The following is a 15,842-nucleotide window of genomic DNA, read 5'->3' on the forward strand; positions in this document are numbered from 1 at the left end:
GAAGCTGGCTGCAGAAGAGACAACAGAGGTGGCCAGGTGTAAGGACGGTCAGATGGCAGAGAAGGGAAGGAGCAAGGAGGGAGAGGGAAAAACATAGGGGGCCGGAGGGCACTCAGGAGGAGCGTAACCCCACCCGTTCAACACAAAGTGGTGACTCACCTGGGAAGCGTTCCGCCCATACATCAGCCCCGCATCGCAAGGAGATGCACTGCTGCGCGTCTAGCGATCATGAGGGACTGCTATAAAAGCTCCCTAACCTGGTAGACGTCGGCGCACGCCAACACAGGCGGCGTCTGACGTCACAGGGTCAGTTTACCCACACTGTGCAGGGTAAACACAAGTCCACCGTTATCTCGGCGACCTATATCCCCTGATTGTAGCAAAAATTTGGTGATGCCCTGGTTCTTTATTATCCCAGGGCGTTATTATCATTATTCCTTTTTTTTTTTATATATTCATGTATTTTGCTACTTGTATGTAATTGGTATTTTGTATTATTGCTGTACAGATAGCTTGCTCCCCCTAGTGGCCGACCCGGCGGTACACTATTCCCTTCGGTTTTTCCCTCCGGTGGACTTGTGTTTACCCTGGCAGGTGGGCGTATTCAGCCACCCTAGCTTGCCCTGATTCGCCTGGGCCCTCTGGCCTATGGGCTCCGTCAGGATGCACTTGCGCAGTAGCACGGAATCGTGCACCTGCGCAGTGCGAGTAAACTGACCCTGTCACGTCAGACGCTGCCCTTGTTGGCGTGCGCCGACGTCTACCGGGTTGGGGACCACTAGACGAGCAGCGGTGCCTCTCCATGCGATGCGTGGCTGATGTACGGGCGGAAAGCTTCCCAGGTGAGTCACCACTTTGTGTTGAACGGGTGGGGTTGCGTTCCTCCTGAGTGCCCTCCGGCCCCTTATGTTTTTCCCTCTCCCTCCTTGCTCCTTCCCTCCCCCTTCCACCTCTGTTGTTGTCTCTCCTGCAGCCAGCTTCCTTCTCCATGGCACATGTAGACTGACTAGTCACCTGTGTTAGCAATTTTTAGTGGCTCCTGCAAAATTGGAAAGCCACTCAGAATGCTATACCTACTCATTCAAGCTCTTTCCGCCCTTCATTACATCCAGCCCCAGCAATCTTTTCTATAAGTATGTTTTTAGTATGGTGAATTTATTATTCTATATAGGTTACTGTGTGTGGTGTATCTTTACCTATTCCCACAGGCTCACCATTACCTTGGTTCTCCCTACGCCTTTCTGGCACTCCTTTTCTGTCCTCTCCACCCCTCCCCCTCCGTCCACTCCATCCCGCCCCGCCCCCGTCCACTCCTTCCCTCCTTTTCCCCCCCTTCCTTCCCTTTCCCTCTCATACCTTCCCTCTCTTCCTCCTCCCTGATTCCCTTTAGTCTTCTTTACTGCACCACCCCTCCTCTCTTCCCCCTTCTTTACTTTTCCCTCCCTCCTTCCCCCTTCCTTCCCCTCTACGCTTTCCTCCTTCCTTCCCCCTCTTTCCCCTCTCCCCTCCCCCTTCCCTCTCCTTTCTCTACACATTTGGACACCATTTTGGTTTCTCTACCACCATACCCCACTACTAATTTTTAGTACCCATATGCCTATGTACATAGTACCCTATGTCTATATTGATCTTTATCATTACTACTTTAATTAGAGATGGTCACTTACAATCCCCCCTTGTCCGCCCAGGGGGGGGTTTGTAACATAGTATGCCTTGCAATTATTGTATAGCATGCATTTTTATGTATTTTTACTACATTATTTTTTTTACAGACCCTTTATCCTCCTGAAGAAGCGGTTATACCGCGAAACCGGTAACCACCTTAACAGAAACTTTACCGGGGAACCTGTTATGAGCTAGTTATGTGTGGTGTATATCTTGTCATATATATTCTTCTTTTTTAATATTGTTTGCATATTGTCATAAAATAAAAATTAGCATTTTACTAAATCAATTTAGTCATTGTATCAGTACCGAGATAGTCCATTTAAATCCTCTGGGTGTTTATGTATATTGGTCAGCCTCGGCAACTGCCCTTACATCTTCACCCTCCCTATCTTTATATGTCAATTTGGATAATGGTACTTCCTTACTGTATACTATCGAATAATATGTGAGGCTATACTCAACATTTGATTAGAAAGGGGAAAAGGTGGTGCCTTATGCTTTAGACCAGGGGTCTCCAAACTTCCTAAACACAGGGCCAGTTTACTGTCCTTCTGACTTTAAGGTGGCCGGACTGTGGCAACTGGGAGCAGAAATTGTGCTGGCGTCAGTGGGATTAAACATTGCATCTTTGGTATTAGTGGGAGGAATAATGCCACATCATTGGTATCAGAAGGAGCAAAAATAGTGTCCCATCGTTGGCACCAAGGGGAGAAATTGTGCCCCATTGCTGATGTCAGTGGGAGAAAAAGTGCCTCATGGGCCAGATAAAGGCAAGCAAAGGGCCGCATCCAGCACCGGGCCACAGTTTGGAGATCACTGTTTTAGACCATAGGCTCAAATGGATTACCGGTTTAATCCACCTAGCAAGCAAGATGCAGGGTGCACTCTGCGGAAACACTCAGGAAGAACAAAGAGCTACTACGATTGTCTAAAGGAGGCTGAAGTCGACGGGTAAACTCACATCAAGTACAATATCCAGACAACGGAGAAAAAATTTCTTGGGATGTTTCAGAACAGTACAGAGAAATGCGTAGGAAAAAAAAAAAAAAAAAAAAAAAGGTGCTAGGCCCAAAACAAGCTTATCTTTTTTCCAACACTAGAAAAGACCCCTTACAGTATAAAGGCTGCTAACTTAAACTTGCCTTGCAGAGATCAGTGATCTAAGGAGTAAGGCGCTATATAAATCCTGTAAGGCCAAGTTGCGAGTGAAATCAGAGAAAAGAATATACCCAACAGGTTCAATAGGCGGCTTCTGAAGGGTTGAGAGAACCAGGCTGAGGTCCCATGGTGTTAATGGGGATCGCACAGAGGGAGTCATATGCGCGATACCCTGCACAAAGGCCCTAATTAATGAGAAGCCAACGATCTCCAAAACAGATTTGTCCCTTGATGGCAACCCAGGGCCAGATGTTGGTTCAGACCACGCTGAAGAACAAAACAGGAGTTCCACTGAGTACTTCCTAGGAAGGAATTTCCTAGCCTCACACCATGCAAAATAGAGCTTAAAAGGTGCGGTGGAAGACTTTGCAAGACCTTTACTTTCTAGCATTCAAAAGCAGAAGGATGACTGAACTCAAAAGGCACCTGTCACAAAAAGGACCAAGGCCTCAGCTGCCATGCTGTAAATGCCAGTGACCATGATGCAGGATGGTGGACTGGTTCCTAGGACAAAAGGTCTGAACCGTCCAAAAGGGCACAGGAAGAGTCAGAGTCTGCGAGAATACCACATTCTTCTGGATTAGTTTGGTGCAATGAAGATCACAAATGCCCTCTATTTTGATCCTGCAGAGCAGAAGAGGAAGGAGCTGTAGAGGGGAAAAGGCATAGATCAGGTGCAATTGACCCTACTGAGTCACAAGAACATCTAATGTAAAGGCCCAAGGCTCCCTGGACGTGGCAACAAACTTGCCCAGCTTGTTGTTGAATTTAAGACGCCAAAAGATCCTACCCAGTGTCTCCTACTTGTGGCAAAGTACTTGAAAAACCTCAGGATGCAGAACTCACTCTCAGGGATCTAAACACTGACGAACAAGTTGTTCACCTGTCCATTTTGCCCCCCTGGGATCTCAATGAAGGATAGGGAAGGAACATACAGTGCCTCCCAAAGCACAATCAGGTCTTTTCTTAGGCACTGTCCAATTGGATTCTGGCTGAGAGACCTCACAACTGAGAAGTCCAGCATTAGATGGATAACAGAGTTGCCCTTACTTCTAAAATATTGTTGGAAAGCCAAGCTCTCTCCAAAGGCCAAAGTCCCTGCACTGAAATGGCATCCAGGACTCCACTCCAGCCCGACAGAGTCATGCACCATATGCTTAGCCCAGAATACAAAAAGGTCTGTCAGACAGCCATAGAGACCACTGTTGATTGCATTGCCCAGCTAAGTAGAGTAAAGGAGATTTCTTCAAACTCTTGTTCACACGGTCCCCAAAGACCAGGATGTCTGCGACCAGAACAGTTAGGGATTTGTTCAGACAAGAAATGGTGAGATTCACCCAGAAATCTTCCACTGGTAAGCCACCTCAACAGGGCACAGCTGAGAAAACCGCTTAGGAGGAACACACTTGTAATACCACAGCCAGTCCTCTCAATACAATATTCTGTACTAGCAGGTGGACCATAAATGCCTTAGCGGGCTTCTTGGATTTTTTCTTTTAAAGTTCCCATACTGGTGACCAAAGGATCCAAAAGCAGAGGCAGTTTCAACTTCAAAGTGCGCACTACGCCCACAAAAACTGCAATGGTTTCTTTAAATTTGGGATCAAGGTGATTATCATCCCGGGGGAGTGCTCCAGCTCTGACGATTTCCGTTCCCCTTCCTCCTCCTCCTCATCTGAGGAGTAATGCTTTTATGGTGGAACAATCCAAAGGGGAAGCAGTAGGGGGCACTGACTGGGCACGCTCCGTTTATATAGTTTTTCTTTTCTTCAGTGAAAGGTGAACAAAGCCTTTAAATACATACAGCAATTGTACAGTTTAGAAAATATTAATGTTGTCCAGATTAAACCACAAATGCACAGAAACGTATTTTGCAGCGGTCAGCATTCAGGAATGTAGCTTAGTAAATCACAACCATATAGGGTTACCAATAATCAACCACTTTGGAGTAAACACGGCATACAGGGAGTGCAGGTAAGAGAACCATATTGGGAGTATCCTGAATCCATTTACCTCTCAGTTTAGGAAAGTAAACTGTATGCAAAAGATTATGCGGTATATGTGACCCCTGCATGTGCAATCCTGGGCAGCCAACTGAGACAATTTTGTACAGGTCTGAAACAGCACTGTAGAGGAGGCAGATTTAATTCCAAACCAAGGAAAAATTAATAAATGGTCATGGGCAGGTTTAACTACTGTTACAGTGCTATGTATGACATTGTATTTTTGGTGTCTTCTTTTCTTGCAATTCATTAAATGGAAACTAGCTAATGAAATAAATCCAGTTTAACAGTAAGAAGGGTCACTGGTTCGAATCCCAACCACGACACTACCTGCTTGGAGTTTGCATGTTCTCCCTGTGCCTGCGTGGGTTTCCTCCGGGTACTCCGGTTTCCTCCCACACTCCAAAGACATGCTGGTAGGTTAATTGGATCCTGTCTAAATTGTCCCTAGTATGTATGAATGTGAGTTAGGGACCTTAGATTGTAAGCCCCTTGAGGGTAGGGACTGATGTGAATGTACAATGTATATGTAAAGTGCTGCGTAAATTGACGGCGCTATATAAGTACCTGAAATAAATAAACAAACTACACAGGGAGCACAACTATCAATTTTAAAAAATGTGTCCATACTGGACACCAGTGTAAGACCCCTTTCACACTGAGGCAGTTTTCAAGCGTTTTAGCGATAGAAATAGCGCCTGAAAACTGCCTCCCATTTATTGCAATGGGTGCTTTCACACCGGGTGGTGCGCTTGCAGGACGTTAGAAAAAGTCCTGCAAGCAGCATCTTTGGGGCCGTTTGGGAGCGCTGTATAAGGCACATTGCAATGAATGGGCAGCGCTAAAATAGTGTTAATTTAGATGAAAATATTTCAGTTGACGAAATTAACACTGCTGCACACAAGCACTATACTAGGGACACACCAACGCCAGGTTTAGTGCTTTGAGGCAAACAAAAAACTCAGACGAAGTCACGTGATGTGGCGATGTAACGCGTACGGAGGAGAAGCCGGTGACATCACAACGCAAGCGGAACGCCATTTTGTTGGAGGTGCACGGAGGCTGCATCCTTAAGGGAACAAAAGGTATTTTAATGTTTGCACAAATGTGAGTGGAATAGATTAAAATTTTACAAAAATAAAGCCATATATACAGTGAGCACTATTAGTGTTAATCTCTTTTGGGCCACACATGAGGATATCCATAAAAGGGACCCAGGATGGTGATGATTAACTTTCCAGTAACCAGAGTGGATAAGAAAGCACAGGAGGATGAGCAGTAGCCCATGCTTAAAAGGGAAAAAGCGCCATTGATCCGAGTTACATCAGGTCCATATAATAAGGTGAGAGCGGTGATATACTGGTGGTGGGCATGCACAGTGAAAATACCGAGTAACAGCCCTGGTGCACTTAAAAGGGGAAGATAGAAGGAGACAGAGATCTAGATATATAAATAATATATAGATTTAGATACAGTATATATCGATATATATCCATCCATCTCTGGACAAGGTACATTTATCTTGGACTTTTTTTGAATGGCATCTTATTGTTTGTTTATATACAAATTGTTCTCTTGATATTTCTCAGAGTATATATATCAAACAGTGCACATATGTATTAAAATATCACTATTTTTGGATGGTTTAATGGTACACAAATAGCACTGGATTTGTATATATATTATACATATATGAATTGTTTTTATTTCAGCAATTGAGTAGCCACAGGCACTAAAGCACTACTAATTGTTTTAATAATTTACACTGAGGCACAGACCATAGTGGCTTATTAATTGTATTGCGGGGCACTATCACCTATATACCAGTATCTCACAAAAGTGAGTACAGCCCCGCACATTTTCGTAATTATTTTATTAAATCTTTTCATGTGACAACACTGAAGAAATTACACTTTGCTACAATATAAGGTAGTGAGTGTACAGCTTGTATAACAGTGTAAATTTTTTGTCCCCTCAAAATAACTTAAACACACAGCCATTAATGTCTAAACCACTGGCAAAGAAAGTGAGTACACCCCTAAATGAAAATGTCCAAACTGGGCACAAAGTGTCAATATATTGTGTGGCCACCATTATTTTCCAGCACTGCCTTAACCCTCTTGGGCATGGAGTTCACCAAAGCTTCACAGGTTGCCACTGGAGTCCTCTTCCACCCCTCCATGACATCATGGAGCTGGTGGATATTAGAGACCTTGCGCTCCTCCACCATCCATTTGAGGATGCCCCACAGATGCTCAATAGGGTTTAGGTCTGGAGAAATGCTTGGCCAGTCCATCACTTTTACACTCAGCTTTTTTAGCAAGGCAGTGGTCGTCGTGGAGGTGTGTTTGGGGTCGTTCTGTTGGAATACTGCCCTGCGGCCCAGTCGCCAAAGGGAGGGGATCATGCTCTGCTTCAGTATGTCACAGTACATGTTGGCATTCATGGTTCCCTCAATGAACTGTAGCTCCCCAGACCATGACACTCCCACCACTATGCTTGACTGTAGGCAAGACACACTTGTCTTTGTACCCTGGTTACCGCCACACGCTTGACACCATCTGAACCAAATAAGTTAATCTTGGTCTTATCAGAACACAGAACATGTTCCAGTAATCTATGTCCTTAGTCTGCTTGTTTTCAGAAGTCTGTTTGCGGGCTTTCTTGTGCATCATCTTTAGAAGAGGCTTCCTTCTGGGACAACAGTGATGCAGACCAATTTGAGCACGTGTGTGGCGTATAGTTTGAGAACTGAGAGGCTGACCACCCCACCCCTTCAACCTCTGCAGCAATGCTGACAGCACTCGTATGTCTATTTCCCAATACAAACTCTAGATAGGACGCTGAGCATGTGCGTCTAACTACTTTGGTTGACCAAGGCAAGGCCTGTTCTGAGTGGAACCTGTTCTGTTAAACCACTGTATGGTCTTGGCCACCGTGCTGCAGCTCTGTTTCAGGGTCTTGGCAATCTTCTTATAGCCAAGGCTATTTTTATGTAGAGCAACAATTCTTTTTTTCAGATCCTCAAAGAGTTCTTTGCCATGAGGTGCCATGTTGAACTTCCAGTGACCAGTATGAGAGCGTAAGAGCGATAACACCAAATTTAACACACCTGCTCCCCATTCATACCTGAGACCTTGTAACACTAACGAGTCACGTGACACCGGGGAGGGAAAATGGCTCATTGGGCCCAATTTGAACATTTTTACTTAGGGGTGTACACACTTTTGTTGCCAGCGGTTTAGACAATAATGGCTGTGTGTTGAGTTATTTTGAAGGGGCAGCAAATTTACACTGTTATACAAGCTGTACACTCACTACTTTACATCGTAGCAAAGTGTCATTTCTTCAATGTTGTCACATGAAAAGATATAATAAAATATTTTCAAAAATGGTAGGGGAAATTTATATAAATTTATATATATATATATATATATATATATATATATATATATATATATATATATATATATATATATATATATATATAATCTCAATCACACATACATACACTCAGAGCAATTCACTACGTGCACATGGGCTGACCCACTTTGAGTAAGCCAGAGCAAATGAAAGTAAGCTGGGAAACCCATTATACCCCATGTACCTAGAGGGTTACCCATCTCAGACAAATAAGACTCCTTACCTATTAGTGCATAAGACAGAAATTTGTTCACAGATGTCAGAGCAAGCCCAGTAATAGGGCCAGTTGTATCTTCAGAACGAATAACCTCCAAGAAAGGACGAAGAAAAACGTTGGGCTCAATTTCAGATATATCTAAAAATAAAAAAAAGGGAAGAACACAGACATCATTTACATTGCCAAAATAAATGCAGAACAGAAATCCAAAAATCTTTGAATACACTCCACAGTCCAGGAGACAGTATAATCACTAACTTATGCCCCGTACACACGGTCGGATTTTCCGACAGAAAATGTGTGATAGGACCTTGTTGTCGGAAATTCCGACCGTGTGTAGGCTCCATCACACATTTTCCATCGGATTTTCCGACACACAAAGTTTGAGAGCAGGCTATAAAATTTTCCGACAACAAAATCCGTTGTCGGAAATTCCGATCGTGTGTACACAAATCCGACGGACAAAGTGCTACGCATGCTCAGAATAAATAAAGAGATGAAAGCTATTGGCCACTGCCCCGTTTATAGTCCCGACGTACGTGTTTTACGTCACCGCGTTTAGAACGATCGGATTTTCCGACAACTTTGTGTGACCATGTGTATCCAAGACAAGTTTGAGCCAACATCTGTCGGAAAAAATCCTAGGATTTTGTTGTCGGAATGTCCGAACAAAGTCCGACCGTGTGTACGGGGCATTAGAATGAACAATAAATACAGAAACACAATTTCTAGATCTATATATCCATTTGGCCACATAACAGATATCCTACAACAAAACAGATCCAGATATTCAGTTCTTTGAAATAGAACCAAAAAGGAAAAACTTATTTTTTTTTTTGTTTTGGACAGAGGGGAGAGGGATTAAAACACCTTTTTTAATTGGTCTCTGTGCCCTGTTAGAGAGCGTCACCCTTTCTATTTGTCCTGTTTACAGTTATCAGCAGGAGTAAAAGTGAAAGAAAACCCCACATTTTGAGTTGCCCCCAGAACAGGAAAAGGGGGAGAATTCTTTTAATGAGGACCATGGATTCCCTCACTTGAGGGATTTCCTCTCACTTCCCGTTTTGGTTACGGGACAGGACATGAAGGGAAATCTCACCAAAATGGGACACAGATGGCAAACAGAAAAAAAAAAACAAAAAAAAAACAACAACATGACGGGTTATAAACCCTCTTGCTCTACGCAAAAATAAAGTGTTGCCTTTAGTTCTACTTTTAAGGAATTCTGTATTGCTGAGGCCACTATGGATTCTGACATTTGCCAGCCTGTCAACTCCCAGTAGATGAGCAGCAATCAAATTAGAAATGTACCTTTTTTAATGCAAAGTCTGTTCAAGCATAATGATTAAAGATAGAATGGCCAGATTACTGCATTATCCAAATGAATATAACTGGCTCTCTTCAAAATTAAATTCCAGCTACGTTTTTTTTTTGTTAAGGGTCTGAAATTTGTATGTCTGGGTCCCCGTTATTGACTTTTTCACCCACATCATCAGGATGGGAGTTCAGGGGAAATCTTTCAACAGGGATACAAGTTGCAATAAATAGCTCATAGAGGTTAGAAACATAGAACGGTTCTATCCTTCCATCTACTGGAAAGCTTTAGCTGAAGCTCCGCTTTATTGAAAATGTGTGGGCATAGACAATACAATACATGGTGGTATTCTGCTCTTCCTGGATAAATATCCTTTTAGGCCTGGTTCACATCTATGCAGGTTGCAGTTTGCATATTCCAGGTGCATTTTGAGTTTTTTAATTGTTTTTGATCCACTGAAGTCTATGAAATCACAAACCAGAAAAACTCCTTGGCCCTTTTCATAATATGCGCAGATGTGAGCGTGACCCATAGGAAACCATGTTAAATACACTGTAGTGCGTTTCTACAAAACTGAAAACGCACAAAAAAATGCATAGGTGTGAACCAGGCCTTAGTAATGGTTTCTAATATGTAGTAGGTCTAGATGTACCAAGTAACATTAAGACTAAATGCTTTTGTGCAACACAACACTTTTCCCTTCTGAAAGACCAGAAATATATTGCATAAAACAGCTAAAGCAACGCATTGAGTCTCATGCAAAGCTTTCTATTCCAGGGAGTAAATGCACACATTTACACATATTAACATGCACTGTGCTTATTATGAAGGGCTGTCAATGCACCACAATGGGTGAAAACATACATGACACTTTTTTCCCCAAAACATAGCACATCACTACTATGCATGGTAAATGCTTTGGGGTGAACTGTGCTCTAATGTACAAAGATCTGGGGTGCCATTAACAATGAATGCTACCACAAAAGTGTGATTGGACCTGGTGTTGATTTGGGGGGGGGGGGGCAGTTGTTTATTTTTCTTCAATGCCAGCTCTTTCGTTTACATTCTGCTGTCAGAGGGGTGACCCATAGTTGTTAGGAAGCCGGCAGGTGCCAAATCTTTTAAGTGATATTAAAAAGGCAAGAATGGACAAAAACGAAACAAACATACATGTTGTACTTACATCCATCCCCTGCCAGCGATCCTTGCCCCAGCCCTCCTGTCGAGTGCCCCCAGAGCAAGCAATGGGGGCACTCAAGTAAACGTGCTCCCGTGCCACTGCTCTGCGTGTCTATTCAGACACGGAGCTGCAGCTCGGCCTCGCCCCCCTCTCTCCCCGCATTGGCTGTCTGGCTGTGATTGACAGCAGTGGGAGTCTATGGCTCCTGCTGCTGTCTCAGCCAATAAGGGAGAGTCCTCGGACAGCCAATGCTCTCATGTGCATCACTGGATCGAGAGGAGCTTAGGTAAGTATTAGGGGGAGCTGGGGGGCTGCTGCACACTGACAGTTTTTTTACCTTTGTGCATAGAATGCATGAATGTAAAAAAAAAACATTCAGCCTTTAGAACCACTTTATTAACCAATGACTCAACTCTGCTCTAACAGCAGCGATGAGTCACTGGTTGTTAGCATGCCGACAGGTGCCAGCTACTAACAATCAAAACCCAGGAAACAAGAGGGGGGGAAAATGCACTGGAACGCATTAAAAAGGCATGGGAACAGTGCATGCAGAATCGGATCTGGATAGCAAATGTGTAGTGTGAACCGACCCCAATAGCTGTTCATGGAACAAAAGCTATAACCATTTCACTGCTGAAATAAAAAGCCAAAACACAATTCAACCAGGTTACCTACTTTTCTATGTGAACATTTCAATTGTGCAAAATGAGAAAAACTCTGGCCATAGACATAAGAAGCTCAAGAAATTCAACAATCTTTTTTTTATGGGCCCCAATAGATATCCCCAGCCAACCAATTTCAAGAGAAAGGATAATTCCACAGATAAGCAAACTGTGTCAGATTCACCCGGGATAAGCTGGCACTAGGTGGAGGAGGGCAAATATAAATGTGCCTGCTTGGGAAAAACGATCACAAACGGTTTACTTTAAACCAACAGAAAAGAGAAATGTATATTGTAAGCACAAACAACAAACTCCATACAAACTTTCTCATCAGTAAAATGCATCCGATATTCTACTATAGAGGGTCAACACAATTTATGAGACTGATAACTGATGCTAGAATACTGATCTTATAGACTGTTCCTCGAACACACATGACTAAACTTCTAAAGCAATACCGTTATGTAAACTTGAGGCACAGTAAGCGTTCCGGCCTCTAAAGTTTTCATTAACAGGCATGTCCTAAAGCATATTTTCAGGGCTGTGATGCCTCATTTTTGTAACATAATTCCAATCAGCTGTTTACATCATGTCTTATTTCAGACCTTTTCATCTCATTATTCATATGTTCAAGGCAATATAGTTTATACTGAAATACTGGCAGCTCTTCCACTCATGCATACAATTATGCAGGCGGCAATATGAAAGAAAAATTTTAATGTTACCATCTTTACTGTAACAAAAAAAAAAAAAATGATAAATGAAATCTTGTGACAATCAAATTCAAATCTTAAAATTAAAAAGGTAGCGAGGTTTCACGGATCAACTTTTTTTGATTTTTATTTTAAAGAAAAAAAAATCAAGTATAATATTGGCAAACATAGAGTTACTGTGACAACCTACCACAATGCACCTACATACAACTCCCTCCAACCTGATTGATGTTATGGTAAGATGCCCTCCACCAAACTTCACATTGATGATCAGTTGCTATGAAATACTTGTGCTGATGTATTGGTTTTCATATATTTTTGTGTTATGTATAGATCTATGTATTTTCACTGATTTGTTTAATATAATCTCAACATAGGTGTGGTACTATATATCTCCGGAGGAAGCCAGTTATAGACGAAACATGTCAAGATTGCTACACCATGATGATCTACAGTAAAACTGATTTTGTGGATAATTGAATTAAAAGTTTTTTCATGGATAATGTTTAATGCAAAAACCTTTTTTTTTGTTATGGATAGAGTGAAAGGGGGATTAGAACACCTGTAAGTTGTTATTGCTGTTTGTGCTCCCATTAAAGAGAGACTCACCTTCTCTATTTGTCCTGTTTACAATTATTAAAAGTGAAAGTAAAAAGAAAATCCCACATTTTGGGTTGTCCCCAGAAAGGAAATAGAGGGTAAATCTTCCAATGTAGACACCAGTTCTTGTGACTCGGGGGAGGCCTTAAGGAATTCCCTTGATTTGCAGGGCTTATAACCCTTCCTTAATCTATCCAAAATGAAAAAAAGTTTCGCTTTTAGTTCTACTTTAATATAGCTAGTGTTAATTTGCCTAACAGTCAGAGTAATCCTCTGTAAATAAAATAAGATGGAGAGGGGAGAGGCCAATCAGGCTCTACTGCAGTAAACATGTGCTAAAATAATACACACTGACAGGAGGTGGAAGGAGGACATCATCAATATATTGCTGCTCCTTCACTGCCCAATCAGCAGGCTGAGGGAGTATTCCGGAGCAGACTGTACTGTTGCAGTTAATGTTCAGGACCTATTTGTATTGTCTAATCAAGTGTCTGTATTTCAGGAGAGTCTGCGCACAATTACAAATCCTTTGTAAGGTAACAAAGTATCTGGTCACAGGATTCTTAGCTGTAAAACCTCCCTCTTAGGTTTCATTGCAAGTGGGCAAGGCTGTGTTGGGTTTAGACTAAAGAAGCCCACAGATGATTTAGTTGCTTTCCTTATAGAAGGGGAGGAAAGAAAATCATCTAACTTCCCCATCAACACAGTCCATGTTGCTGGGGGAATGCCTCCCGTAGTGCTATTGTGTTCTGTTGCCAGAGGGAGCCTTTCCGGCTGGAAGAACGTGATTACGGCTAGCATCTATAACCACCTGGCAGTAATGGCATTTAAAAAATCCAACAGGCTGATTGTACTCAAGTTGAGCGATGAACCGACTTCGGTACAATCAGCCTGCCCATAGATGGATAGAGACTCGGTCAGTCCCCCGCGGAACTGGCTGAATTTTGATCCATGTATGGATGGCTGAAAGAGTGAGTGGGCTTTAAACAAGTGAACACACATGTTCACAGGTTCAAAATCAGGACCATTTAGAAGACTGAGATACTCTGAACTCAAGAGGTTTTGCTAGAAATGCATCAAGGTGCACATAGAAAACTGTTCATTTAAACTGATTTGGGGAGTCAAATCCATTCCGGTACAAATTGTCCATGTTTAGGTGGCATGAACCTTTAGGAGCGCAGTATTAAAATAGCTGTGTGTTTCTTGTTTTATTTATAGTGTCAGAGCACAGAGTCACAATCATTTTTAAGGGTTATGACTAAGACGTTTTCCCTTATGTTGCTCTTTGGTAGGCATCTAAAGTACCAGTCAATGAGGCAACGCATTCTTAGAGTGTTCACAAGCTTTTAACTTGGGATATCAATGAAAGCTACAACAAATCACACATCTGAAACTGTCATCCTTGACACAATGCTAGCTTCAAACAGATATTTATATAACTCCTTTTTGTCTCTTACATTCCTTGGGATCTCCATACAATTTGTGTGCTGTACAGCAAAGCAACACATTCAGCTTTTCTAGGTGATCCCAGCTTGTATATGCCATTCACTTATGATATCAATTCTATGACCTTGGCTAAACTTACACTTAAATTCACAGTAGAGAGCTTTTAATCCAACATTAACATGCAGACAGAACAGGACATAAAAATGTCATACAAGATGAAAAGGAATGTTGTTTCATCTGTTTAAAAGAAAGAATATACAAAGAAAGAAGCAAGTTTGATGCATACCAGACAGTGTATTATATTCAAATACATTCAATCTTCAAAACTGCTGCCTAAAACATCTATTTAAAATCTCTATACATGATCAATAGGAGCTTAGAGGGCATACAGCAGGTTTATGATGGTGAGTCGCTTATAAGACGGTTTAAGTAAATTTACAGGAAATAAAAACTATGTCTTAAAAAAAAAAAAAAAAAAAGAAACATCTGGTGATAGACAGCAGAGGTTTTCTTAACCACTACATTTTTGCCCCGATAAACAACAAGGAATTATTTTATTCCAACACGACATAGCTTAAAAGCTCCGTTCACATTTTTGCAACACACATTCTGTGGGCAGGGCAGCCCATTCATTTAAATTTCATAAATTTAAGAATTAGTGGTATCCCTGCACATCTGCTAAAGAGCTGCGCTAGAAAAGAGCACAGTTTTGTGAGCATTACCAACTTGCACAAGTGTGAACATAGAATAATGCTAGGTGCACACTTGTGTAGGTCGGGAATGCTCGCAAAATTGCACGCATTCCCAACCTGCAGGCAAAGCATGTTGTTCTTTAGCAGACACGCAATGGCACCCCCACGCTTTGACAGAACAGAATGGTACCACAGCCCCATGCGATTCTGTGTGGTACAACTTTAAAGGTCCAGGACTACTTTTTACCCCTGTTTCTGCGAGTAGGGCAGCCCATTAAAATGAATGGTTTAACCTACACACAGAACGTGGTCACACTAATATTAACAGAGCCTAAACGTGGTTTTGCCTTGGACACTTTCTATACCAGTATAGCTACAGAGTTGGTGAGGTTGAATGAAGACACCAGTGCATCCAGTTCAACCTGTGTATGTGTACCAAATTCCCATATCCCTGTATATTGCATTCATTAGGATGGCCATCTAAGAGCTTTTTTGAACTATCGACACTTCCCAATGACACCACTAATTGTGGAAGGGAGTTCCACATCCTTACTGCTCTGACAGTAAAGAACCCCCTAAGCTTAAGGTTCAACCACTTCTCCAATTTCATTGAGTGGACTTGTGTCTTCTTAACCTTACAGTATTTATTACTAAATAGACAGACAATTTTTCAATAAAAACCAACCCCAAACATTGTAAGATGCAATTAGTCTCAACTTACAAAACCAGCTCTTACTTGTTTGCTCATTAAGAAAACACAAAAGA

The 15,842-nt window shown here is 42.2% G+C and overlaps 1 protein-coding gene across 8 annotated transcripts in view; it reads right to left on the reverse strand.

Moving 5' to 3' along the window:
* GBF1 (golgi brefeldin A resistant guanine nucleotide exchange factor 1) overlaps positions 1-15,842 on the reverse strand; it is a 385,214-nt gene that overhangs the window by 209,572 nt on the left and 159,800 nt on the right. For all 8 annotated transcript variants that reach the window (XM_073596625.1, XM_073596624.1, XM_073596623.1 and 5 more), the window contains exon 4: positions 8,476-8,607. In XM_073596625.1, the coding sequence (XP_073452726.1) occupies positions 8,476-8,607 (132 nt within the window). The remainder of the gene's footprint in view (positions 1-8,475; positions 8,608-15,842) is intronic.

This window comes from Aquarana catesbeiana, linkage group LG08 (assembly GCF_042186555.1).
Source record: "Aquarana catesbeiana isolate 2022-GZ linkage group LG08, ASM4218655v1, whole genome shotgun sequence".
NCBI lineage: Eukaryota > Metazoa > Chordata > Amphibia > Anura > Ranidae > Aquarana > Aquarana catesbeiana.